Source organism: Camelus ferus, chromosome 22 (assembly GCF_009834535.1).
Source record: "Camelus ferus isolate YT-003-E chromosome 22, BCGSAC_Cfer_1.0, whole genome shotgun sequence".
NCBI lineage: Eukaryota > Metazoa > Chordata > Mammalia > Artiodactyla > Camelidae > Camelus > Camelus ferus.
Window position 1 is genome coordinate 5,206,850 of NC_045717.1, and position 26,551 is coordinate 5,233,400.

The following is a 26,551-nucleotide window of genomic DNA, read 5'->3' on the forward strand; positions in this document are numbered from 1 at the left end:
AAATTCTAAAATCTATTTAGAAACATTTTCCCATATTTAGGGAAAACAAGGCTATAGGTGTACAATGCTTGTAACTACAAACCTGCCCAAATTAGTACTGGGGAAAATAAAATGACAGTGACATTCTGGAGCACAGAAAATGAGAATATTTAAATTTTTGATTTCCACTTATTATAATGCTATTAATGCTGTATACTATTTTTATGTAGATTTTGACATGTGACATACACGGGAAATAACACAAATCATAAGTACACAGTTCAATGAATTTTCTATGACATGAACACACCTATGTAACCAAAACCCAGATATTAACAGAATGGTAAGTGGTGCCACTTCATCTATGTATGAGAGAGGTTCTAAGCACCATTCTCTTATCTATTTCAAATTATACTTGGCTCAAAAATATTAGGATGAAATACTTGTGACACAGATCTTCACCACTTTTCCCGAGGAACATGTCAGACAGACTTCCAGCCTCAGATATTGTGAAAAAAGAAATCCTCTAGTTCCCATCAGAGTTAAACTGAATACTATTTCTATGTTTAGCTTTTATATTTATTTCTTAGTTTTGATTTATAAAGTCCTCAATAATTTAATGTTCAGTACTAAAATGGTTCAAGAACGTTCTAAATGGGTTGGAACCATTATGGCTATAAATTTTTATAACTTCTAGATGCATGCTGTTATTAGATCTACTGATAAATACTTTATTTCCAAAGGGTCTTTACCAGATTGCTTTCAAATGCCCTATATTCATCATTAAATTTCCTCTAGTAAAACATTCCACTAGTCTGAGATGCTCGACTTGTAAGAAGGTATAGAAAGACTTACCAGATCTTTTTCAAAATACATTTATATATATACATATATGGAAATATTGTTTATCTCTTAAAATGTATCTTTTTTCTCATTTGTTGTAAAATTTGTTACAGTCACAAAAGAAAGTATCCGTAATAGTGGTATATTCATAAGGAAAAATGCAGCCATTTAAAAAATATAGCACATATTCCTGTGCACCAATGAGGCTCTCTAACTATATGTATTGTATGATTCTTATTGTGTGAATTCTAAAATAAAGAAAATATAAGTATGTGAGAAGATACGTAAATATTTTTTTCTAAACACAACCACAAGAACCTTTGGGAACAGGATCTAAGATGGGCAAAGGAAGAATGATTCCATTCTTGCTTTACCCTTTTTTGTACTATTTACATTTATTACTACTGTGAGCGCCTATGTTACTATATTTGTTAATGGGCTCTTTTTGGTTTTCTTCTTGGTATTTACGTTAAAAGCAAATAAATGATACATTAAAGAAAAGCATCCTATCCTACATGAGGACATCTCATCAAATCTGGTAGGCCTTTAGGCCACAAGAAATAAAATATTATTAGCTTCTAGATCAGTGAAAGACTGATCCTACTCAGGCTTCACCTCCCTCTCGCTGGCCCCATGCTGAGAAGGCAGATAGCAAGGCTACTCGGAAAAACCAGGGGAGGGCTCAGATTAAAAGATATTATCAAATAACGGATTTTTTCCAGTAGGACCAAAAAAAAAAAAAACCAATGTATGTGGGGAAATTAGTCAAATGAGTAAATCAATTAAAAAGATATAAATCAAAGGCTGGAAGCTAAAAGGAGTTAATTTGTTAACAAAAGAATAAAGGTGGCAGAACCAGAAAGCAGACGATCATCTATCATTACAAAGACCGAAGCACACAACTCAACAAAGATGCAAAGAGTCATTTTAAATGATTTTATAAATTACCTCCTAACTTATTAATGGGCTCACTGTCACAAAATTATTTTAGATACATGCTTAACAGGACTTCCTGTGTTAAAACTGGCTTGTGTTTGTACTAGGCTTGTTGGTATAACCATGTCCAAAGTATGCTGACAAGACATGAGACAATTATTTATAAAGAGCTGCCTTACAGAAGGGCAGAGAATGAATGTAATTTCAGTTTCTGTATATCCCTAACCCTCTTATCTATAAAATGAATGAAAAGTTTCTTATTTATAAAACGAAGAAATGAAGAGAGAATAACAAAAGATCCCATGTGTATATATGATGGTCAGACAGTCAGGTGCTCAGTAAATAATAGTTTTCTCTCTTCCTCAAAAGTAAACTCCTACGTACATACTCTTAGCTTGGTCTTCAACAGTGACTCTCAGCTTTTCATTGCTATTTCACTGCTAGTGACTACAGAGCATTTCAGAGTTGACAATACATTTTCATATTGTCTTTTTCATGAAGGGATCGGGATCTTTCAATGTGCCCCTAACTGTAGCAACTATAGAACCACACTACATACATTTTCATTAAGTGACTACAACCTACATTTCTCCTGGGTAAATTATACCCTCTCTTTTCATAGATTTCCGTCCCCCACCCCTCCTTAAGCAAACAATCTCTCCCCTTTCATTCCAAAGAACTATAATTAAGAGATGTTGTTCTATGCTAACCTTTAAAAGATCTCTTACTAATCTCGTCTTCTGGGACAAGCAAATATTTTAGCTGATGCTTCTAAGTGAAAGACATCCGTATTTTGCTGTTCTAGAACTTTCCCTGCCGTAAGGTTCATTTTTGAAGCAGCTAATCCTAAGGGCTAAAGCAGTGAAATGGGAGGTTGAGGGAGAAAGTACCACGGCACGAGCCCTTTTACACAGAGGTGGTGGTGGTTAAATGTTAGTTTTCTGGGGCAAATTAAAGCTTCAAGTCAGGTAAAATGGAAAATTAATCATTTAATCTGATGTCTATCTCAGAGCTGAACCAAGACACACGGGGGGAGTGTGAGGGAAGTCTGACCTATGCTCAGCACTCTTTTCTGACTTAGCTGAGACACTAAGTTGCAGGCTTGCTTTTCATAACCGTAAGATAGACATTCTAACTGTATTCCTATTACATAAGACTAACTAGGAAAAGGTATCTGTTACGGAATGAATAGTGTTCCCTCTTCAAAATTCGTATGCTGAAATCTCAAACCCCCAGAACCTCCAGATGTGACTGTATTTGAACTAAGGTCTTGAAAGAAGAGATTAAGGTTAAAGGGCACTGGGGTTGGCCCTGATCCAGTATGACTGGTTGGGACACAGTCATGAGCAGAAGAAAAAATCAGGTAAAGACCAGGAAAAGACAACTATCCACCAGTCAAGGAGAGGGGCCTCAGAAGAAGTCAACCTTGCTGTCACCTTGATCTCAGACTTCCAGCCTCTAAGACTGGAAATAAATTTCTGTTTAATCCACCCAGTCTATGGGACCTGTTATGACAGCCCTAGCAAAGAAATACAGTATCCAAAAAGTAGCTAGAAAGTTTTTTTTAAATACATTTAAAATACAAGGATTTCCCCCCAAGAATGCCCCTCAAAAAAAATCTGTACAACTAAAAACACAACAACAGTAATTCTCTATAATTTGTAATTACTATTTGTTGAATTACTCTGGCAATGTCTTTTACAAGCCAGGAGTGGAATACGAAGGTAACGGCATAGTATGAAAACTGATGATTGAGCACAGCCAAGGGGAAAAAAGCAACTTGACCTGCTGGATGAGTAAGCCCTTTTTATCTTCGTACGTGCAAATTCCAGTATTATTCCAATATGAACTGCTGAAGCTGGTAGACTGACTACTCTGAATCTTTTTTCTTTTTATTTATTTAGGATTTAAACCCCGCTTCTTTCCAAAAAGCTTTGAGGTTGCTTGAAAATTTCAAAACAAGTTGTACAATAAAAATCATAGCTGAAATTCAAATGTGCACAGGAGAAAGAAAGGAAACAGCTCATTCAGATTTTTATCCAAACAAAGCAAGAAAAGTTTCAACTCAACAGAAGCCTGAAGGATGTAACTGCAGCAAAGTAGAATATATATAATCACCTTTCTAGTTTTTGAAAGCCTGAATAGATTATTTATGGTGGACAGGAAAGAACAGCTCCTGATAGTTTCTTAAAGTCTTAAAATTGAATAATGAATATAAGGCAACACAATGTATCAGGCTTTTATTTTCAGTTTTAAGAAAAAGCTGAATGGATTTAAGATGTGAAGGGACTGCATTTAAAAGGGCATAAAGTAAGTTTCAGGTTATCTATCTTAATTAACAGACAAAGAAAGCACATTCAATCACAGACAAATTTTACAACTCCTCATAATCCCCTGCTTTGTGTTTTTTCCTTATCTTTAGCACTAATATTCCTAATCTCCCCAAACTGACGTGAATTATTTTAATTTGACTATACGCCAGGTGCTACGCTAAATTACTTTACACGCACTTAATCTTCACCGCAATCCTATGAGATGGGTAGTATTTATGATTTTTGAATTTAACTTCATTAAACGTAATTAGTGCCTTACACTAGACTTGTAATATGAGGAGCCCCAAAACCTGAGCTCTCAGGAAAACAAAGCTACTACGAATCAATGCATGAATGAGATCGATCTATCTATAGAAGCAATCCATCATGGAAGATGTGTCGTAAATCTGACTGAAGAGAATGGACAATGCCTAAGTCTAAATCAAGGTGACTAAAGAATTGTCTTAACATCCCTCCATCCCCACTGTGCTTTAATTTCAAGATTTTTAAGCAATATTCTACAATCTGGACTTTGCTATTGGAGAGAGAATGGGCCTATCACTTAACACCAGTATCTGGTCTACCTAGAAGTTTTACTCCTCATTATGAATGCATAAATTGGCATCCAGTCCTAGGTGGATGGTTATTAAGAACTAACACTTGATCAAACCCGACAATCAAGTTTTGGGACCCTGCAAAGCTCAATTCTGGACCTAAGGCTATGGCAGCCATAACCCCATATTCTGGGTCTTGCCTGAGGAGCCAGCAAGTTTCCCCTCTTTGGCATCTTTGTTCTTTATCTTCCTATCTTTCAGTTTGAGACAATGTTAACCTCAGTCAGTATACTTTTGTAATAAAATTTCCATGTATATCACAATAAGAACCATCTAGTCTCCTTCTAGAGTTTACTGACCAATAAAATTTCAACACATAAAATGCTTAGAGGAGGGGAAGTTACCTTTATTTTTTTCTTTGCCAAGTAAGGGTCATTAAAAAATAATCTATTCTTTTAAAAATGGATACCAACGGGGGAGATAAAAGGAAAAAAATCTCATCATAACAGACTCAAAAAAAAAAAAAATTAAGTGAATTTGACTTTAAGGAAAACCCACCAGAGTTACTTTTTCTCAACTCAACAAAGATGAACCCCAGGGGGAACTGATCTAATTTAGTGACTTCATGAAGAAATTGGGACAAAGAAGAGTTGATCATTTTGCCTAAGATCACACAACAGTATCTCAAATCTTGGCTCACTGCATTTCCAGCACCTGCCTCTGGAATTCGGTCCACAGGAAAAGATAAACCCATGCTCCAACAAGAAGCCTTCCAATATTTCCCCTTCTCCTGACTGCCACTGTCACCGCTGTGTTTGGTTTTGGGTCTACAAACATTTATGTTGACATATTATGCTTTGGCATTATTTCTGGCAGCTGCAGCATGAAAAGACCAAAGACTGATGAACAAGTGAGGTTCTTACAGTCCCTAGGGGATCTTACACTCCCAGTAACTCTCATAAATCAAATCTCCTAACTTTTCCCGGCTCAACAACTCTATTTTCTACAGAACACTGACTTCAAACACTAACCAAAACGAAATCCAGTCATAAAAATCATTTTTAATTCCCCATTCCTTGGACAAGGAGTAGGATTTTTCGGCTTTGCTTTGTCCTGGAATAATGAGAATAAAGCTATTTAGTCAAGAACATCTCTTAGGTTGTGGGACTTACAATGTCAAGTTTCGGCAAATGAAAGGCATTACGAACACACAAGTCTGAAATCCACATTCAACAGGAAAAGAGTAGGAGTAAACAAGACTTCTGTATTCCACCCAATTATTTTAAACTATAGTACTATAAAACAGACACTTAAAACTTTATTTATGCATTTATTTTACAGTATCATATTTTTAAATTAAAGTATAGTTGATGCACAATATGTTACAGGTATACAGTATAGTGATTCACAATGTTTAAATGTTATACTCCATTTATAGTTATTATAAAATATTGGCTCCATTCCCCACAGTGTACAATACATCCTTATAGCTTATTTTATACCCGATAGTTTACATCTCTTAATCTTCCACCTTCATCTTGCCCCTCCCCACTCCTTCTCCCCACAGGTAACCACTAGTTCCTTCTCTACATCTGTGAGTCTGAAAACAGACAGTTTTTAATTCTTTAATTCCTTTCATGAGTAGATGGCCCCTCCTTCCCTATGAAATTTAGTTTGCTTAATATGCACATAAAGAGACTCAACTGTGCAGTGGTAATATTTAGAACAGGCAAGAACTTACTGAAGGCGCTAGAATAAAGGCCAGTAAAACTTCACTTTCCTTGTCCTCATCAGACAGCAGTGAATGACCTCGTCCTTCACAGTGTCAAGCCCTGTGGTCTTACGCTGCTTTTTCTGATTTTAATCTGATTACCTTCCCTTTCTCCTGGGACATTTTTTTCCAACTACATGGAAATGTTTATGTTGAAATTTCAAAGGTCACTCTACAGAAGCTAATGTCAGATGAAGTCACTCTTTGTGTGTTGTCATGGGATTCTCAGTTAGTCTCACTGCCACCAGTTTCAAGACAGCAAATCAGTTGGCTCTCAAAGTTTCAAAAAGTTCCTGCCATGATCTGGAGGAATAATCATTATTCATAAAAAAGCTGATTGGTTAGTAGTAACCTGCAGTCACCATTACAGAGCAAACTAATGTCATTTCTCCACTTTCTGAAGCATAACTACTGTATTTTCTACCTGGCACTAACAGTTCTGTGAATTTAGCTGGGGTGAATCAGTTATCACTTACCATTAATAAGCAGAGAGCTATCGGATCCTGGATATGAATAGTTTAGACGACCTGAGGGTAAAAGAAGGCCGTTACTAAATGTGTTTTTTTCATAGATGGTTTAAACGTATTCAACAACAAATCTGAAGTAACTGCATTAAAAGGCATTTAAAAGCTGTATTATGGGAATAAAACTTTGCTGCCCTAATGAACACAATGAGTCAGAAGATGTATCAAACAGCACGTTCACAAACATTCAAAAAGAGAAAGTCTGAAAGTGGGAAAACAAAATTTCCCTCATATTCAACTATCTCGTTATTCTAATTTTCAAATCTCCATCCAAAATAACTTTCTTTATACCATTATGTTCTAATACCAGCTCACAATAACAACCTTCACGTTCTTCCCCCCCATAAATGTGCAATTTTTTCTTTCATGTGTAGCTTTTGGCTGCTTTTTGAAAGTATGTAATTAGGGGGTAAGGTAAATAACTCAGTGGCAGCGTGCGTGCTTAACATGCACAAGGTCCTGGGTTCAATCCCCGGTTCCTCCATTAAAAAATAAAAGTAAAAGTAGGTAATTAGCGGTAATTTTTATATGATTCATAACAAAAGTGCTAGTCTTATGGCCTACATGAACAGACATGCTAATGAGTTTAAATTCGTATTTTGGGGAATAAATACAGAAGGTAAAGAAACACATTTCATTGTACTTACACATGAAGAAAACATCAAAACACGTGGCACAATGCCCGCAGCACAACAGCATTCAATAAATGCTGGGTTAATTTCCTTTGAATTATGAAGTGGTTCAAAATTACATTTTGAGTCTAAAATGGGCACCCAAGATATCCATGGAAAAGAGCTTATAAAACTCTAAAATTTTTGGAGGATGCCCCATCTTCCAAGTTGGTAGCCACAAGTAAAGAGGGGCAATGCATTTCTGTTTTGGAAGCGTTTCTACACGTAAGTCGAGGTGTCCAGACCACATACCATGTACCTAGTTCATGCTACAAGTTATAAAAATCATTATGACAACATTTTTACGCCACCATATTATTCCACATGGCCTTCACAAGGATGCTGGAAAACTGTCAACAAGTCTCGTTCATCTAAGGAATGGATAGAGGAACTTGATAATTATCTACCACAGTCCAGCACTCTATAAATCAGGAGTGGTGTGAGAATTTTAAATTGACTCAGAACTACAGACTACAAACTACAAAACTACAAGGAAGCAGCAGTCTAAACTCTGACCCCACAGAACCACAGCAGGCTCTCCAAGACAATGAAAAAGTGGGCAAGCACTAGAGGCTGGGGCAGGCTTTTCAAGATGCCAAGAAGACTCTACCTAGTTCCAATAAACACTGCAGGAGTGAGAGCTAATATGTGACCCTATCAATCCAACAGCTACAAATTTTTAACTCTTTGGAAAGGAACTTTAGGCCACAACTATTCTTCAACCTCTCAAAAGCCTGCTTCTTTGAAATAGTCTCCACAGAAATAAACTCATGCCATTAAAAAGATGAAATGGTTCTCTGTTGCTAATAGCTTTATTTAATCCATACGCAAAACTTGGGAGTCCAACGTGAAACAAAATCTGAACTCAGTTTTTCTACAATTTAAAACCAAATACAAGGATTTTAAAAATTGAGTTGCTAATTGTTTCACTTAAAATTCAGCTTGTTTCTATTTAGGGAGGTGAGGTAGGGAGAGATGGGCGAGGAGGAGGTAAAAATTAATTCTGATATTTCAATTTCTTCCTAAAAATTACTTTCATTATTTAATGCTAATGTACACAGCCAAGTATCCAAATCCAGTGAATTCCAGCTGAACTGCTTTAAATATAAGCCCAGATCACACGACGTGCCACAAGCATATCTTTAAAAAAAAAGCACAGACTTGAGATGCTGGAATAAGAATGTGATCTTAACTGTTAAAAACTCAGGGTGGGGTGAGTACTGTTTCTGAATCACTTAATTCAAAGTAGCAGCTGATTTTCTATAATGGAACATTTGCATAAATATTGTAGCTGTAAAACTCTCTAGTAAATGAACAAACAGCTATCACACATCACCACTTCTATTTATCATAAAACGTTTTTTAAAAAGATGATATAAACACAGAAACAAAAACATTTAACAATATTAACTGAAGAAAATATTCTGTTATTTCTAAGAAGATATTTTAATTTTTGTAATGCTAACATGAGAATTGAAACCATGGCTGTCCCATATGAACCATAATGTCTCTTATTTGATACCAAAGAGAACCCAAAGGACAAATTCCCAAACTAGCTGGCCCAGTTTAACAAATCAAGTTCCACCTTATCAGAAACTCACATTTGGGGTAGCTTTTAAGGAGAGAGAGATAAGACTATCTCAACATGACAGGCACAAAAATATCCCTTAGGATCTGAGTCTGCCTCAACACACATCTCCTAAAGAGATGCCACCCTCCGCCCCGGAGGTAGGGAAGCCTTGATGCCTTTTCTGCTCCTTAGACTTCCGAATACAGTATTCCTGCCCTTCAGCTAAGGCAACAGGGCACTGAAGGATCACTGGCAAAATTCACTTTAACTCTGAAAGTGATACTTGCTTTTATTTTTTGACCTGTTCTTATTACATGAGTCCTGTCAGGCTGGACTCAGTTCTGGCCTCTGAGTAGTAAATATACCTGTAATATTTTGTTAAACCATCAGCGATGCTTTCAATATTAGCAGTGACATTTAAAAAAAAAAAAAAAAACCCTTAAGAAAAAACGTTCATGATGCTCCCCTACCCCACCCGCCCAATCTTTCTATAAATTCTTTAAATCATTCAACTGTCTAGAGTCATCCATTCATGACATCTATTATGGAGAACGTGTATCGTTTCCTTTCTGGGAATCCTCCAAAAGGTCCCACTGTAAGCACCGCGGGACTTTACAGCCTTTTACAAGCCTTTCACATTCTCCTTGTACACCTTTCATTTCTGCTCTAGCATCCTCTCTGCTCTACGGATGCCGATTTTAACCGGCATATCTGCATTTCCTATTCCATGGCTGGATTACTGACAATCCTGTCCCTTCCCCTGAGACAGTGGCCCTTCTTCTTTGTTTCCAAAGGAGGATATTTTCAAATCTTTTTTTGTTTGCTTGTCTGTTTTTCAGATTCACCTTTTTCCAGGGTATCTTGCCCAAAAAATGAAACCCCGTTTTTTAGATTAACTCACCAAATTTTATTTCTATCTGTGTTGTAACAGCCAACCTTCTTAGGTAATCATTTCAGCTACTGGTTAACTTTCTTATCTCTTTCAAGTAATAGGCTCTTTTAGGAACTAGAGCTTTTTTTTTTTTTTTTTTTTTTTTTTAAACCGAGGGACCTTGAGTTTCCTGTTCGGGCACCAGGTAAGCACTCTATGAGTTCATTCCACGGAACTTAAAACACCAGCATTTCACAATGAGTAAAGTTAAGTAAAATAAAAATCACTGAGATATCTAAATATGAATGTAACCCAGTGTCTGTAGGTTTTGTTTCACTGGTTTTTTGATAATTCATCTATCTATAGACATAACCCAGGTTTTGGCACATTTAGAATTGAATTCCTCAAGGGAGAAGGCAGGCGTTAGGATTTTAGGCAAGTAAATCTATTTAGTGAATGAAATTCAGCCTCTGAGGGCTCTTGGTATTGACTGTGTTATAAATACAAAGAAATACTGCCTGATCAGCAGTCTTAACCTTAGGGGACACAATGACAAGGAAAGTAGTAGCCTCTGGAGGCCAGCTGTGGCATTTGGAGCCAGAAACCTGGCATACATCATGGAGAAGGCATACACTATATTTGGTGACATGACTCAACCTAGCCAAATATAGGCAACTGATACAGTGTGAGTCTGGGGAACCACACTACCAAATTCTACAGCCTGGAAAAGATTCAGACTCCGACTAGGCAATTCTATGCTAGGCATTTGCAAGTTGGAAAGAACAAATATTTACCAACCAGAATGACTAAGAATTGCTGTGGGGAGGAGGTGCTCAAAAGAACAGTATGTCCCATCATACTCTTTTTAAGACGCTAACTAAAGGAACCAAGTTAATGAGATGAAAGGAGAAAAAGACTAGAAGGAAATACTCTAAAATATTGGCAGTAGATGTATCTATCACCCACAAAATTAGATAAAATAAGTTATTTTCTAAAAAGTAACCCAGATATTATTGCTACTGATGATTCAGCAAGAAATGATATAATAAATGCTGCCATTTCAAACATATAAACAACAAAAAATATCAAACGTTCTACAGTGCTATTAGGTTTCATTCTATGACCTTCTCTTTTCCAGTCACACCAGTATTGCTGGGGACGTGGTATAGGCCACGGAATGATAAGAGGGGCTAACTCTGCAAGGTTGTCTAAAACATAGCCATGCAGTCCAACAAAGTGACAAGTAGTGTGAAATTCTGACTTTTTTTTTAATTGACTCACAGTATAAAAACATACTCCAAAGAAAAGGGGGAGGTTTTCAGAGGACATCATTGAAAACTGCTAACAAGGGAAGGATAAGCAGGGACTTAGGCCCAGATCTAAGACAGATCAAACATCTACACACATGACCACATGTATGCACATATTTAACAAGGATGCTCCTCCCAATTATGCTCCTGCTAATTTTATTTAGCTCACATCTAAGTAAGCCAAAGCTGTACTGCCATAAATAATTTTTTAAAGGAGGTGCTCCACCTGCCTTTCCGCATCTGCTGTTTTTTTCACCAACACTGCCTGAGACTTGCAGCAAGATGGCGCTGTGGGGACCTGGACGATGCAAGCAAGGTTCAAGAAATGTGTAATAAACTGTTTTTGAATACCAACTTTATATTTACACAAACGCAGAACACCTATCAATATGAACTAATAAAAATGTGTTTATTATGTTCTATCATTTAATGATACAAAGGTAATCATTTTTAATAATTTATTCTATTGACCTAAAAGTAACTCCCCAAATCAATCAGTAATCTTATTCTACCTCCTGATTTATCTGTGATACAACCAACTTCCAGTAAAGACATTTCCATGCAAAATTACAAAGGAGAAACTGACTAGGACTGACATCAACTGGATGGAGAGTCTTACATCCTCCCAAAGAGCCATTTAAATTACACACACACACACACAGAGTTTAGGCTAAACAGAACTCCTCTCCAGGACGGATCTGACTTTCAGTTTAAAGGCCAGGGCTTCTAAAAAATACTTGAATTCTCTTACTTATCTCTTCAAGTTCATCTCTCACACTGCCATTTCCCTTCCCACATCGGCTAAACATTCAGAACTCCTGGTCCATTAACTCCTGGGTTCCTTCCTCTGTCTGGAATGCCCTCCTTTCTTTCTGCCCCCAATGTTTTACCACTCCGGCTTCCCCTGTTTTGTCCAGGTAGATTCCCTGTTAGGCCTCACACCCTATGGAAAGTCCCTGCCCCCAGCCACCTGGGGTTCAGGTATCCCTATGGGCGCCATACAACACTCTTCACAGTTATACTATATTTAAATCACCTGTTTCTAAACTCTGTTCCTCTAGGGCAACAAAATATTTGAGGACAGATTTTGGGTCTTGCATCCCAGAGCTTAAAGCAGAGAAAGATGGTCAATAAATAGCTTTTGAATGAGTGACTGAAACAAAGTCAGCAACTGGTGGTCTCTCTGCCATGGAACACGCAGTGAAAAGGGTAGAACTGGGCCAATCCCATTTTGTGAGCTAGGCCAGATTACTTAGTTTCTCTTAACTTCAGTAAAAGATATTTCTATTGACATGTGAGAAACTCATGAGATAATTTCTACAGAACGCCCAGAAAAGTCCCCCAGTCTGGAGTATGTGCTCAATGAATATTAATTCCCATCCCCTCACCAACTGTAAGCCAGAGGTAATCAACAATCTTCCACTTGTGAGAGAAAGAAAGAGGAAGGATTCCTCTTAGCCAAATAAGACCCAAACTGGAACCGTGGAGAAGGGAGTGGCCAACTGGGGGATTTCTCAGCTTCAGAGAAATGAGAGTTTGCTAATGTTCTTAGTTACAAACGAGGATCTCATTCTTCTCTAGGGGAGAGAAGAGAAAAAAACCTCTTTACTTTTATGGTAGCCAAACTGGCAAAGTAGCAGAAGTATTTTAGGAAATGAAAACTTCGAAAATTCAACTTTAAAATATTCCTTTTAATAAAACCCAAGGAAGATCTTCCTTTTGTACCAACAGCTCAGATTTAATTTTTCAATTGCGATATGATAGCTGAAAAACAATGTAACAGTGGCAAAACAAACAAACAAAAAAGAACATTTACCTTTAAGATAAGTAAAGTCAGTGGGATATGTTTCTACAGATTGAGGGAAGTTTCATATACAAGAAGGATTGCTTTGACTAACTCAGGGCAGGTGCAAAGTTGGAAGATCTAAAATCATCTAAGAATTTCAGGCAGAAGAGAATGTCTAGAGAAACACCAGCACAGAGCTGACCCAATTAAGGAATTCAAAAGATTTCCTACTGCCAGTAAACCTAACAACAAACCAGCAAGCAGGAAGGCTATTTTTATCCCTGCCAAAGGCCTTCTGACTCTGGACGCTACATTTAGAGGACAGAGCAACAAGATAACTTGCCTTAAGAGGATGTTATGATACCAGTGATTAATGGCAATTTTTTAAGCTGTAAAAAAAACTAGGCATAGTTTTTAATCCAAAGTAAACCAGCCAAAGCCAGTTAAAATAATAATAATAATAATAATAATAATAATAATAATAATAATAATAATATAACGAAAAGAAAAGTGGAAAAACAGACCAATGGATAGTAGAAAAGCTTTTAAGTAATCCAGAAACAAAGCCAAGACAGTAAATTAAAATTCTCCCACCTTGCAAACAGTTGATTAAGAGAAGCCTGTGTTTTAAGAGACACATTTTAAAAGAAATAGTTAACAAAAATAATTGTAGAGCTGGCCCAAGGTAAAGATGATTTTTGAGAAATGGCTTTTTGTACTGACATGAAGATCAAGACAAACTTATGAAATCCCTATGGACCACAGGCTAAGTTGCTTGCAAATGGCTGAGAACTTTAGAGATGAGAAAAGTCCCTCTTAACACTGGTTACTGAAGTCCAAACCCCAAAAAGCAATCAGCAGAGCCAGCAGTGGGCTTTCTGCATGCATACCAACCAACAACTCTAATCACTTCTTTAATATAAATGCTGATGACTTTACTGAAACTTAACGAAGATCGCGCTTGAATTTCGTATCTAATCTAATTTCTACCTTTTGTTATTTCTCAAAGGCCCAGTTCCTAACTTCCTTTATCAATACGCAAGGCACTGAGTCTTCCTCTTTTACCCTTCAAAACTAATAAACAGGACATCCCAAAGATGTCTGTAAATTATTTGGAGGATAAGCTGCATGAGGCCAAGAGTCTTAGTTTTTATTTCTGATATATTCCAACAGCCTAAAATAGTGCTTGGCGCACAGTATATGCCTGATATGTATTTGTCTTATGAACGGCCTCCCCTCGCTTTAGACTTTCCGTATGTATCCAAAGTGCTTCTCAAAGCGGAGTGAGGGCGGGGGTGAGGAGGGAGAGCAGCGCATCTGAATCACTTCAGGAATACAGATGCTTCAGTCCCATGACAGCCCTGGTGAATCAGAATCAGCAAAAATAAGCCAGCTTGGAAAAGTTCCTTCGGTGGTTCTATTTTGATCTCCACCCCCAAAAAGGCAGCCCTTAATAAGAAACCAGCAGGTGTGAGATCTGAATGTTTTTTACGAACGATTATGATAAAATACAGATCTAAAATTCTGTCCCCAGTCTCCTAAACAGAAATTAAGAACCATAATGCCTTACATTCTGTCTAAAGTATACTAAGGTAAACTTTTTTTTTAAATGTTTGTTTCTCTCTTAAAAGCTACACAGTAAGTACCTAAACTACTAAACCAGAAGCCAGAGGCTACGTGATCCTATCTTGATCCTCTAGGCACCAGTTAGTTGAATGACTTTATAAAAGCTGTTGTATCTCTCTGAAATGCAGTTTCTTCCACTGTAAATCAGAGATCACAAAACTCACATGAAAGGTTACTGTAAGGATTTAAGTTAAAAGATAATTCTCAGAAGGGGCATATATTCTTATAAAAGCCAGAGAAATGGTCTCAGAAGCAACTGCCCTTTCACTTCACACTGGTTGTTAACACTGCTTCCTATCTATACAGGCTGAGCAGGTCCACCACAAGAAAGAAACACGCTGACCAGCATCAAATGCGTCCTGTGGCCGACTATACCTAGTCATGGAATATGCTCAAATGTCTGTAGAACCAGAATATAAGCAGAAGCTAAAATGTAAGGCACTTCCAAACCAGGTGACTTGAAGAAGGCCATCTCCCCCTCCTAACAGAGACTGCCATATTACCCAACTCCAGGATGCACCCCACTTGTCACATGACTCCCCCTGCCTCCTGGCATTGTGCTGGATGAAGCCTAAACAGTTCACACTCCTAACCATGCCTCCAAAGGCAAAAAAAAAAAAAAAAAAAAAAAATGGCTTCAGATGCCAGAGACAAAGTTCCAAGATGCCATTTGGTGGAGATGACAATCTCCGATAGGGTAAGCGACAGCTCACTCTTCTCTGTCTACTTCCCCACCATTTCCTCTATTAAATTCCCTTTTTTGTTCCATTCTTTTTGGTATTGGGGAACATTCTAATGGCAGGAGTTTCAAGCAGAACAATTAGAGAAATTCTCTACAGCAGTGTTTCATAATCTTGTATAAATATTAAGACCTCTTTTGAAGACACTTCCCAGAGGCTCCCCATCATAACAACTGAAGCCCGCATGCCCCACTTCAGGAGATGCTACAAGTAAACAACCACAACAAAAAACCTTAATAATAAAAGGCTACTGTGAATTCAGCAACACTTGCAAATGTATTTTAATCGTATTACATCAGCATCCTCGCGCATTTGGAAGGATGATCATGCACATATACATGACAAACCTATCACCTAACTGGAATGCTTGGTTCTGATAGGTTCACAGACCCCATCAAATAATTCCCACGGCAGAAGAGGCCCTGTGGTCCACAAATGGAGAACAGAAACATTACGTAAGGCCAAATTTAAACAACTGCTTCCTGAACACAGTATTTTTAGGCCTACCTCAAAACAGAAAGATGCAGTCTAGAAACAAAACCTTCACTCAGCTGAATGCATTTGATTGATTTCTGGTGATAGCCCTTCTTGCCAGCTATTCAATAGAAATGCTGCCACCACACCCAAGTCACATGAAGTCCACACGCTACTTTCCATCATTAAACCCGAAAACCTTCCGTTTTGTCACTTAGGAATACCATGCCAGAGACTGTATAGAATTGCTGATGGTTATTTAAAGATCACTAAGTTCAATCCATCCATTTACAGGTGAGGCAACCAAGATCTAGAGGGAAGTGACCCTCTTAAGCCATGTAACTGCTAATGGCAAAACCAGGTTTTAATAACAATCCTAAACTCTTCTCTTTTTTTTGTCTTACAATTTGGGAAAATGTATTAGAAGCTAACAACGTCTGATTATTTACAATAAAGAGCAAGTGGCTGATTTAAATCTGTTTAATTAATCATACCAGGCATTTATTATTTGGAATATCATAGCCAGTACAAGTTAGATTTTTTTTTCATTTTAGGTTCTCCATACTTCAATTAATCATGGCTACTCTTCAGAATGAAGATCTGCATTTTATTGTCGGTTTCTCATGAATTAAAAAAGGGTCCTCTAATTGGTAGATTCCTCCTTCTCTTTCCCGATATATAGCAACTGGCATCAGCCCAAATGGATTCCAAAGAGATTATGGAACTGCTTTCCCTTCAGAGTTCCATTAATGTTCTTAACTGACCGGTTACCAGGTAATATCCAGAATAAAACAAAGCCTTGCTTTTAGAACGGAGTGCACTGGTGTAGGGCTGAATTCAGAATCAGTCTATTAGACAAAATAGCGAAGCCCAGAGGCAGTCTGGCCATCTCAGTATCTGATTTGAAAAGTAGTAAATAGTTTAAAACTAGTTTAAAAGTATTCCTTTTGCAATTTTTTTACTGCTGAACAGCAACAAATTTGCCGTTTTTGTTTTTGTTTTTGTTTTTGTTTTTTCTTTTCTCCTTCCCCTCTTTTAACTTTAGGATGGAGGATAGTGGCAACATGAGGGCAAAAAAATAGAGCAGTGAATAGAGAAATTCACAAACCAGGCATATACAACAGCTGATAAATGAATCAGCTGCACACAATATTCAAGTAGAAATTCCATGCATGTCAGGAAAAAATAATTTTGCGGCACAATTATGCAACTGTTCCATCCTTCCTGTAGCTAAACTGAATGGAAAGAGAATCCTGGATATTTTTATGACTATGAATCAAGCAGCATTGCTTCCCCACCCTCAAAGTCAGCAAAGGACGTACTCCAGGGTTATATAACATGATCGAGGAAAGTCTTAGCCCTTCACAGAGAATTCCCCATTGTATTACTCCATAATCAAAAGGGTTTTCATTATGCACATTATTAGCATATAGGGCTGTTTTAACAGCTGTCAGGAAATGAAACAGCAAGTCACCTCTCTACAGAATTTTATATAGAAGGAACTAACAGAAATATATTAAGTGACACTATCAGAAGGTACAAGATACTATTATTAATTTGGATGTGGTGCATGAATAAAACGGATCTTTACAAATGTTCTAGGTGGACCTCTTTCTACTTTTTTAAACTGTAGGGAGGTCCCTAATATTTAACACAGACACATTGTTGACAAAGTCTGAGAACTTTTACTACTTAAACGTTGTTCAGATTTCATTTCTGAATGGAAAATATTAGTTTGTCCAGATGGTAATACCTATCCTTAAATTGTACATAATACTTAATGTGACAATGTAGATTACAGAAAAGCCCCTGTTAATTTGCTACCTGGCTGCTGCTTGTCTTCTGATTTGGTATTTCCAAGCGTTAACTGTCACACATAGTTTATTCCTTTACCAATCCCGGCCCTGAATGTGAATCAAACAAAATTACGTCACAACAGCCATAAAATATGTAAGCCTTAATACAACTGTAAAGAGGAAAAAAAGTTAATGACTTCAAAGAATCTTTGGAAGAAATGTTTAGCCTCTTTAATCTTCTAATAAAATAAAAAGTTTCCTGTCACCTTTCCCTCTGCCCCACTTTACCCTCACCTCTCACCCAGGTGATAGCAGAGTTGTAACAATGTTTTAAGATGTCTATTCCGTTTTCATGGATTTAAGTAAGATCCTTCATGCTCAAATGTTCAGGATTAAGATAAGGAGACTGCTTGAGTAATTATGGACTCACATCACGGATGACATAAGACAAACTCCCCCTTTGTGACAACTGCTTATAGGATTTTCAGAACAAGTAAGAACAAGGGTCAATATTACACCCCACACACATGGAGGGTAGAGGACAGAGGATCACTACTTTGTACTTACCAGTACATATTATAGAAAAAACGGGCAGATGGGGATCTGGCCAAGGCACAAGGAGCCTTTAGTATGAACCGAGCAGGTTTCAGTTCAGAGTAAGGAAGACTTCAGCCCAATGCTACGAGCACATCAGTGTTGACAAGGACCACATTTTGGCCTCCCCGGCACTTCCCTTTTCCCTCCTCCCCTTGAAAAACAAAACAAAAACAAAACAAAACAAACCCAAAAACAACAGCAGTCCTCCACCTGGAAAAGTACAATCACGCAGTTTGAAATCCACATCTCTGTAAGCTCTGGGTACAACACACACAGTGCAGTGAGGGATCCACCGAATCCTGACCGACACTAACCCAGAAACGAGGCAGTGGGTCAGAACTAAGAATACACCCCGCGCCGGTGATGCAAAGACAAACCTGCCCCACTCCATTGCCCTCTAGTCCTCACAAAGGAAGTTACCTCAACACAGAAGCCCAGGTCCCATCCTGCCGCACAGCTAAGCCAAGCAAGAGAGAGGAACTGTTAGGATGTTCCATCTCCTCAGTCAGGGAAGGGGGAGCGCAAGAGGGGAGGAAACCACTTCACTTCTAAATAGCCACGCGCGAAGTTCACTGCGGCCAAGCTGAAGTGGTTCTCTTTGCTATGTGCCTTACTCCATTACTCCTGAGGCTTCTAGGACTAAAGCAATTTTCTGCTCCCCAGGGACCTCAGCCGCTCCCCTGCGATGCTGCTTTGAATTACTTGGTATCACCCAAACAGAGCCAGAAAGAACCAGCCGAGTTCAGGAAAGCTCCAGCCCGGTTTGCGGGGAGCTGCCTGGAGGACCCTGAATCTTGTAATATTTAAAGATCCCTCCATTTACCAGAAGACCACGTAATGGTAATTTGCCTGGAAGGAGAAATGTGATTCTGAATCCAAGTAAAATTCAGCTGTTTGCATTTTCCATGTCGTCTTTATGGTACTTTGTATCATGCCCCACCAGATATCCTTTAAAGGAAAATGTCCATCTGATCTTTTAAAAAGGTGATGGGGGGGGGTGCAGAGTAGTGCATAGTTGTATATTCTTAAATTGCCTCAGGCAAACTGGTTTAAATAGAAAAAGTCTAAATACTGGAAGAAATTATATACTCCCCCCACCACCATTTTAAATCAATTGTTTTAATACTATAGCAACAGAGTTTATTTTAGTGTAAGTTCCTTTGGTTTCTTTAAAACTGTATTTACTTTGAAATTCAAATTTATAACTGAATGATGTTAAAACTTAGCCCTGTTTTCAGTAACGCTCATGGTTTCCAGAGCTATCTCAGTGTACATAAAGTCAGTATACGGTATCTGTTTGAAAACATCTGTATCAGTATACAACATCTGTTCTTGTAGAGAACTACCTGACTGCAATTCGGAGTGGAGGAATATTAAGATAACTAGTGGGTCAAAGGAAAATTTAAGGCTTTTTGGTTATCATTTATGGTATCTTTTTCAAGTAGCACTAACTTCATTCCTCCTGCTACTATAAAGATACATAATTTAGTCAGTCATCCCAACAGTGGCTCACTCTCTCACCGTGCCATAAAAAAATCTTACATAAAATTAACAAAACTGGCTTTGTGTACTAAACTTTCAACTGAGTTTCGTGATTTTCTTCTAGAGAGATTATTATAAATTCTTTTGCTTAGCAACAAAGAAAAGAGGCACAGATGGAATCAGCACTTACCCACTCATTTAAGCATTTGTTTCAAACAAATTCACAGCAATGAAAAATAGTGGGGGACGGGCCCCCTAATTTAATGTGTAGATAAACAAAAAATCGCAGAAGTATTTTAAAATGCAAGGTCACAAACACCTTCAGCAGTCAGGAATCAAATACATAGCATTTCTGGAGTTGATCCAGCTCTTAAAAATAAATTCTTATTAAATGAATGCATGAAGTAAGGCAGTAATGTCTAACCGTGTAACACACTCCCACTGCTCACTCAACATATGCAACAGGTTTCTTGGGCACCATGGGAATAAGTAAAAGACTGGCACTTTAAACAAGCTGCATTTCTGAATGCAATCATCATTGCCCACATGCAAATTAAGTATTTAAAATGCCTGAAACTCAGAGCAGGGTGGATATGTTGAGCTCCTCCTTCCAAAAATTGGAAGCAAGACATATTCTATAACAATATGAAGCGTAAGGGACTCTAATTTCCCAATATTCTCTGGAAAAATTAGATGATATTCTGATTCGTAATTTAGTTAATTAATATCTGAAGAACTCTATAATATTTTGACAATTTACAGATTGCCTTTGTTCTCCCAATAATTTTGCTGTCTCGTTTGGCTTTCTAGTGAAATGAAGCTAATTGGATAGTAAATGGTTTTCATATATAGGATTTAAAATACTCAATCTCTTATTATGAAACTGGATTGCTCTACTCTGTCTGACATCTGATGATTTTCAAGGACTAGTTTTTGTCAGTTGATTCCTCTGCCCTCTCCTTCTGCTTCCATTCCATGAACTACTGCGTCCTGGTTTATACCCATATTCCTTTATTCCCTTCACATACAGGAAAGAAAAAAAAAAAGGCTCCTTAATTTTCAGAGGTCTCTCCTACTGTACACTGAATGTAATACCGCTTCATGAAATCTCTATTTCACTATGTCCAAACTATGCTTCAGAAGCCTGAAAACAGATACATCGCATGTGGTTTTAATCTATTTCACACTGCTTCATTTCTAAACAATACGTACCAACTTCACAGGTGAGGAAAAGAAAAAAAACAAATAACAGTAAGTTACAATATTCCCCAAATAATCATCTCAGTATCTACAACAGTAAAAGATTTTTCTTTCCAGATGAATAAAACTCTTGATGAGACGAATTAATTATTGTAGCTACGCGCAAGCTACCACCTCGGAGATCAAAATTCAAAAATAAGTCTGCAGCTCAGGCTCTTAGTTTACGAAACTGGGTGTGTAGTGAAGAAAATGCAATCGGTCTCTGGGGAAGAACTGGTGTTAGTTATGGAGGAGGCAATACATAATTTCGTGGATAAAAATAACTTAGAGACATGCCAGCTGATCAGTGAAAGGACATGGAGATAAGGGACAGGGAGGACCCCTTTTCCTCTCAAAGAGGTAAACCTCTGCACATGCAGAAAATGATAGCAGCCTTAAAATTCTTAGAAAAACTATTTTTAAATAAACTGTAAAAAAAAAAAAACTAATGTAAATTATGAAATGAAGGCTAGCTACTCCTTTTGTACATTTCTTAAAGGAAAAAAAAAGATTAAAAGTTTCTAAACAAGCCAGTTGGCATCGAACAGCACACTCATAAAGAAACTCAAAAATTATATTTGAAAGTTCCTAGGCATATTAACGTCTTGTTAGTTGATGGCAAAAATAATTTTAAATCTACTAAATTAAGGAAGTTTTTTTTTTCCCCAAAAGAAGAGGCAAATTCAATTGTGTTTTTTTTTTAATTTAAATAAATAATACATCCTTACCAATTCATTCAATTGGTAGTTCTTATTTCAATTTTAGGCTTTATTATTTAAACATATACACACAAACTATCTATTAGGAATTGCAAATGAAAATTAAAAATAAATAAGGTCATTCAAAATATATTTTATAAAATGATTTTTATGGGAAAAGGAACCAAAATAAAAAATCTGCCTCCATATGATAGTTTTTTAAAACGATTTTCAAATTAATCTAATTTTTTATACTTTTTTTCTAAGAGGCATATTATTCTCTACTAGACTTAAAGAAATAAGGCCCATTTTCTGTTTTCTATATTTCTAAGGAAGCAGAGCACATGAAAAGGCTACTTATTCATTTTTACAGAAGAGAGGCAGTTTTATATACTTATTTTAAAAGGACAGTGCGTTATGTTTTTTAAGATATTCAACTTTTATTTTCACCTTTTAACAAAATCTCACAATAGAACCACTGTTGAAATCAAACACAGTTTTCTTAAAAACAGCTCTTTAAATCAGAAGAGAGTTTGACAAAAAAAATAAACTATTCGTATTCGTCTGAGCAAACTGCAGTTTGGAAGTGACGGACTACAAAGGTAGAAAGGGCAGCATCCTGGTTTAAAAAAAAAAAGATCAAACCTAAGTAGAGTCTGGTATTTTAGGACCATGAACTCATCTGTGAATTCTTTATTGCTCTTAGAAGGAAAAAATACACAAAATTCATTTACTATGCTTCAGTCACCTTGGCACTTAAATTGAAATTGATTTTCTCATTTGATAAGCATGAAAACATACTTAATAGATTTTTAGTAATAATCGATACTATTTATTGTCTTCTCAGTGAACTAGGCAGTATGCTGGATTTCACAGACACATCACATCATTTAATCCTCACAACCTCACACACAGAATGGCAATTTAAATCCAAGTTTATCTGACTCCAAAACCCATGTTCTTTCCACTCTGCCACACTTCTTACAAGCCACAATTTTACAAAACCTCTGTATTCCCACACTAGGTCAATCAGATTTAAATTTTTCCTGTCACCAGGCTTAACTTTTGATTATCTCTACAGAGTCAGCCTAAAGAAAACTAACGTAGGTAAAAATTGGTAAGAAAAAATTAAAATGGGAACACAGAATAAAGGCAGAAGTTTACACAATGAGCCATTTAGCAAACTAGGAGAGAAGAAATAAACGTGAGAGAGTTGTCCTGACTGCATCTGAGAAGCCAAGGAAATACAGTTAATCCTATTAGAATAATGTGTGCAAACTCTTATATAAGTACTAGTTAGGGGTTTACTTCTTAGAAGCATCACATAATAAAGTGTCCATACCTGCTGCTTTTATATCTGCTTTCTTTTGTCAGAGAAAAGACATAGGCACTTATCATGAAAGTGAGTTCTAATTATCACCCCTAGAATCTAGTACATAAGAGGCTCTCAAAAAAAAAAAAAAAAGGTGCTGAAATAATCAAATACATTAAAGGAAAAAAAATGTCCTTTAGAAACCTTTTTTGTACTTCACTTTTAATTCTGAAACAATCAAAGATTCACAGCAAATTACAAAAAGTAGTACAGGGGGATCCTGTGTATCCTCATCCAGGGTCCCCAGCGGGGAGCAGCTTACATAACTACAGCGCACAACCAGGAAAGTGACCCTGGTGCAATCCACAGGCCTCATTCAGATTTCTCCATTAGCTACTTTATTTCCGAGTGCGCGTACCCTCCAAAGAGTTCGACTAGATGGCTGGGTTGAGCCAGGCTGGTAAGGGCTGGACCCTGAGTGGAGAAGGGCTGGAAATGGGAGGTAGGGATGGAGCGGGGTGAAATCAGAAGGTGGGGGAGGGGAGGGAGATAGCAGCCATTACAGTACTTAACAATGATTTTTACCATCACTGAGAAATGCTACCGTACATAATTCTAGAAGAAGAGTGTGCAGCTTCTCTGGTGCTAGAGAGGGCCTTAGACTCTCCTCATTTTTCTTATGGGAAAACAAAGGGTCAAACAGGCTGAAGGACCCAAAGTCAGAGTGCTAAGAAGTGGCAAAAATAAAGCCAATTCTGAGAGATCATCTTTCCTCAAAACAAAGTATGCAACCGGATTAGAGTCCGTCAGAATTCCCTAAGGAATTCGGTAAAGACCTTCAAAATAATCCTATTTCAAAATTAGTTCATCAGATGGATGCATATTTTTTTCACATATTATTTTTCATCTCTCCAGACCTCAAAAAACTCCTCATTAAAAAATGACTATCATTGGGCTGTTAGTTTTACTGCACTAGTAATAAGACAAACCGAACTCAAAGGGAACTGGGTTAAGCTGGTTACCACTTGAAGCGACAGGCTCTTCGCCACTTTGAACCCCAGTGCAAAGCTGTGCTGGCACAAAGCAGGCTCAAAAACGTTGAATGAATGAACAAACAACTTAAGTGGGATGATGAAATACACTAAACAACCCAAATTTCTTAAAAAAAAAAAAAAAAACCCTGCAGTCTAGTAAAATGATATTTTTGTGCAGAATAGTATTTCATTTTGTAGGATATTTTTCACAAAATCAGAGCTAGAAGGGCCCTTGGAGAACATCAAATCTGGTCATTCTCAACTCTGGGTACACATGAACATCACCTGAGACATTAAGAAATAACATAAGCCCCACCCCACACCTGGGATGTCTGGGGGCCCAGACATCCGTATTTTATTTTTAAAGCTCCCCATTATTAAGGCCTTTATTATAAGAGTGGTTCTAAGTCCTTTATTCTAAAGAGGAAGAAACTGAGGCCTAGTCAAACTGCAATATCATATTCAAGGTAAAAGAAGTGAGACCAGAATCCAAGTAGGAGTAACACTGTTTTTTTTAACATAATATACATAAAAAATATTTCAAGAACTACAAAGCTTCATTTTAACTTTGAAACTGTCGGCCATTTCTTAAAATGTGAAACTAGGTTAAAAAAAAAAATCTGTCAACATTTGAACTCTTCCTAGCACATTGTCACTGTCATAGGTGGACAGACATAAACGTTTGAGGCACTAACCAGGTTTTGCCTAAGATATTAAAAAAAATTAGGAGAATCGTTCCCATCTTCCCAGTTAACCGCCATCCCTTAGCAATTAGCACTCTTGTAGTTCCCTTAGCTGTTTTTATTGTGAAGGGCCGACAGTGGGTATCAAATGCTTGATTTTTTTTTTAACAGGAAGAGGTACATGTATATAATGATGGAACTGACTGGATACAAAATAGGAACCTATAGTATCTGCCATATTGCCCATCATATTACATAGATAATACAAATTTTAAAATATTTACTAAAATCAAATAGTTACATTTTGAAAATTACCTTTAATCGAATCATTTTCAGCTCTCATTATGTCAATGAGTGAACTCTCCAGTGAGTGCATGTCAAATGTCCTGGGGCGATCCTGTAAACACAAACAGCCACAGACCACTTTTAAAATAGCATTTAATTATAAAAGAGGACAATAAGCTGCATTTGATGGGACAAAGATCAAAAAGTGGCAATTTTCCTCCCTCCCGTGTAAGGCACATAATTACTACATTTTATTTTTAACACTTACGAAACACCAAAAACCACAAAATAAGTACCCAGTGCTCAGCAAAGACTGATTTGATTTTAATAATAATTTCAGTTAAAGCAATACTTTTATGAACAAAGCAAAAACAAACTAATTTCTATCCGGTTAAGAACATTACACAAAGGTAAAAATAAAATTTGTAATCTTTCTCTGCCACTTAAGACTGCAGTAATGTGTTCCAGCCGTCATTTACTAAGGTGACGTCTACACGTGCTTTTCAGAACAGCTATATTTACTCTTAGGCCAAGATCTGAAAATAGTCATCCAATGTCTGTAAGACCACTGAATGGCAAAGTATTCTTGAGTTTTCTGCCCTTCAAATTAAAAGGCAGACAGGGAGTAGAGAACATTGCTGGTCTAAACCCTGGTTAACAAAATGCATGTCACTAGTGGGTGAGGAATCTGAAAAGACACAACCCTCCAAGCGCTGAGGCATTCTTCAGGATGAAAAGTACAAGAGAGAACTAAAATTAAAGTTTAGCTTGTTAGTGGAACGTAGATGAAAACATTTTCAAATTAAATACCAAAGGGGAAGCAGTAGTACACATTTCTGGCCCACCTTAAGAATAAACACATCTACATACAGACACCACAGCAAGGGTGTTAAAGAAAAGGGGGCTGCTAAAGGAATGTGATGAGCACAATTTCATAAACTTCTCTTCAATTCAATTTTCTCTCATTATATTTTTAAAATTTTATTTTTATTAAATTTTTTTGGGGGGTAGGTAATTAGGTTTATTTATTTTATTGTATTTTTTTAACAGAGGTACTAGGGATTGAACCTAGGACCTCGTGCATGCTAAGCACGCACTCTATCACTGAGCTGTACCCTCCCCAGCCTCTCATTAGTTTTTAATTCAAAGCTTTGGCTTTTTCAAAGAATTCACCTAATTGTATCCCCCCCTTTTTAAGCTTGTCGGGATCTCACTTTTCCAGCTTCCTAGCTTACCTCTAGAACTTTCAGGTTGACAGAGCTTGTCCTCCACTCAAGAGCATCTTTTGATCACCCTGACATCTCTCCTTTGTCCTTCTGTAACACTACTCACCCTGTACTATTATTTTCCTTGAAATAGGCACCACTCCCCCCTACCCCACCCCACCACACAGATAGTCAGTAATGTTCACTGAATTGTTTTATGATACAAAATTTTCTTAAACTTCTGCAAACTGCG

General features: G+C 37.2%; 1 protein-coding gene across 4 annotated transcripts in view; it reads right to left on the bottom strand.

The window, feature by feature from the left end:
• The window catches only part of CPEB4 (cytoplasmic polyadenylation element binding protein 4), a 61,865-nt gene that overhangs the window by 17,898 nt on the left and 17,416 nt on the right, over positions 1-26,551 (bottom strand). For 2 of the 4 annotated variants that reach the window (XM_014558178.2, XM_006183433.2), the window contains exons 2-3: positions 25,124-25,205; positions 6,872-6,922 (exon numbers count right to left, since the gene is read on the bottom strand). In XM_014558178.2, the coding sequence (XP_014413664.1) occupies positions 6,872-6,922; positions 25,124-25,205 (133 nt within the window). Of the gene's footprint in view, positions 1-6,871; positions 6,923-18,780; positions 18,848-25,123; positions 25,206-26,551 lie in introns of those variants that run through there. The other 2 variants (XM_032465076.1, XM_006183435.3) reach the window with 2 other exon arrangements.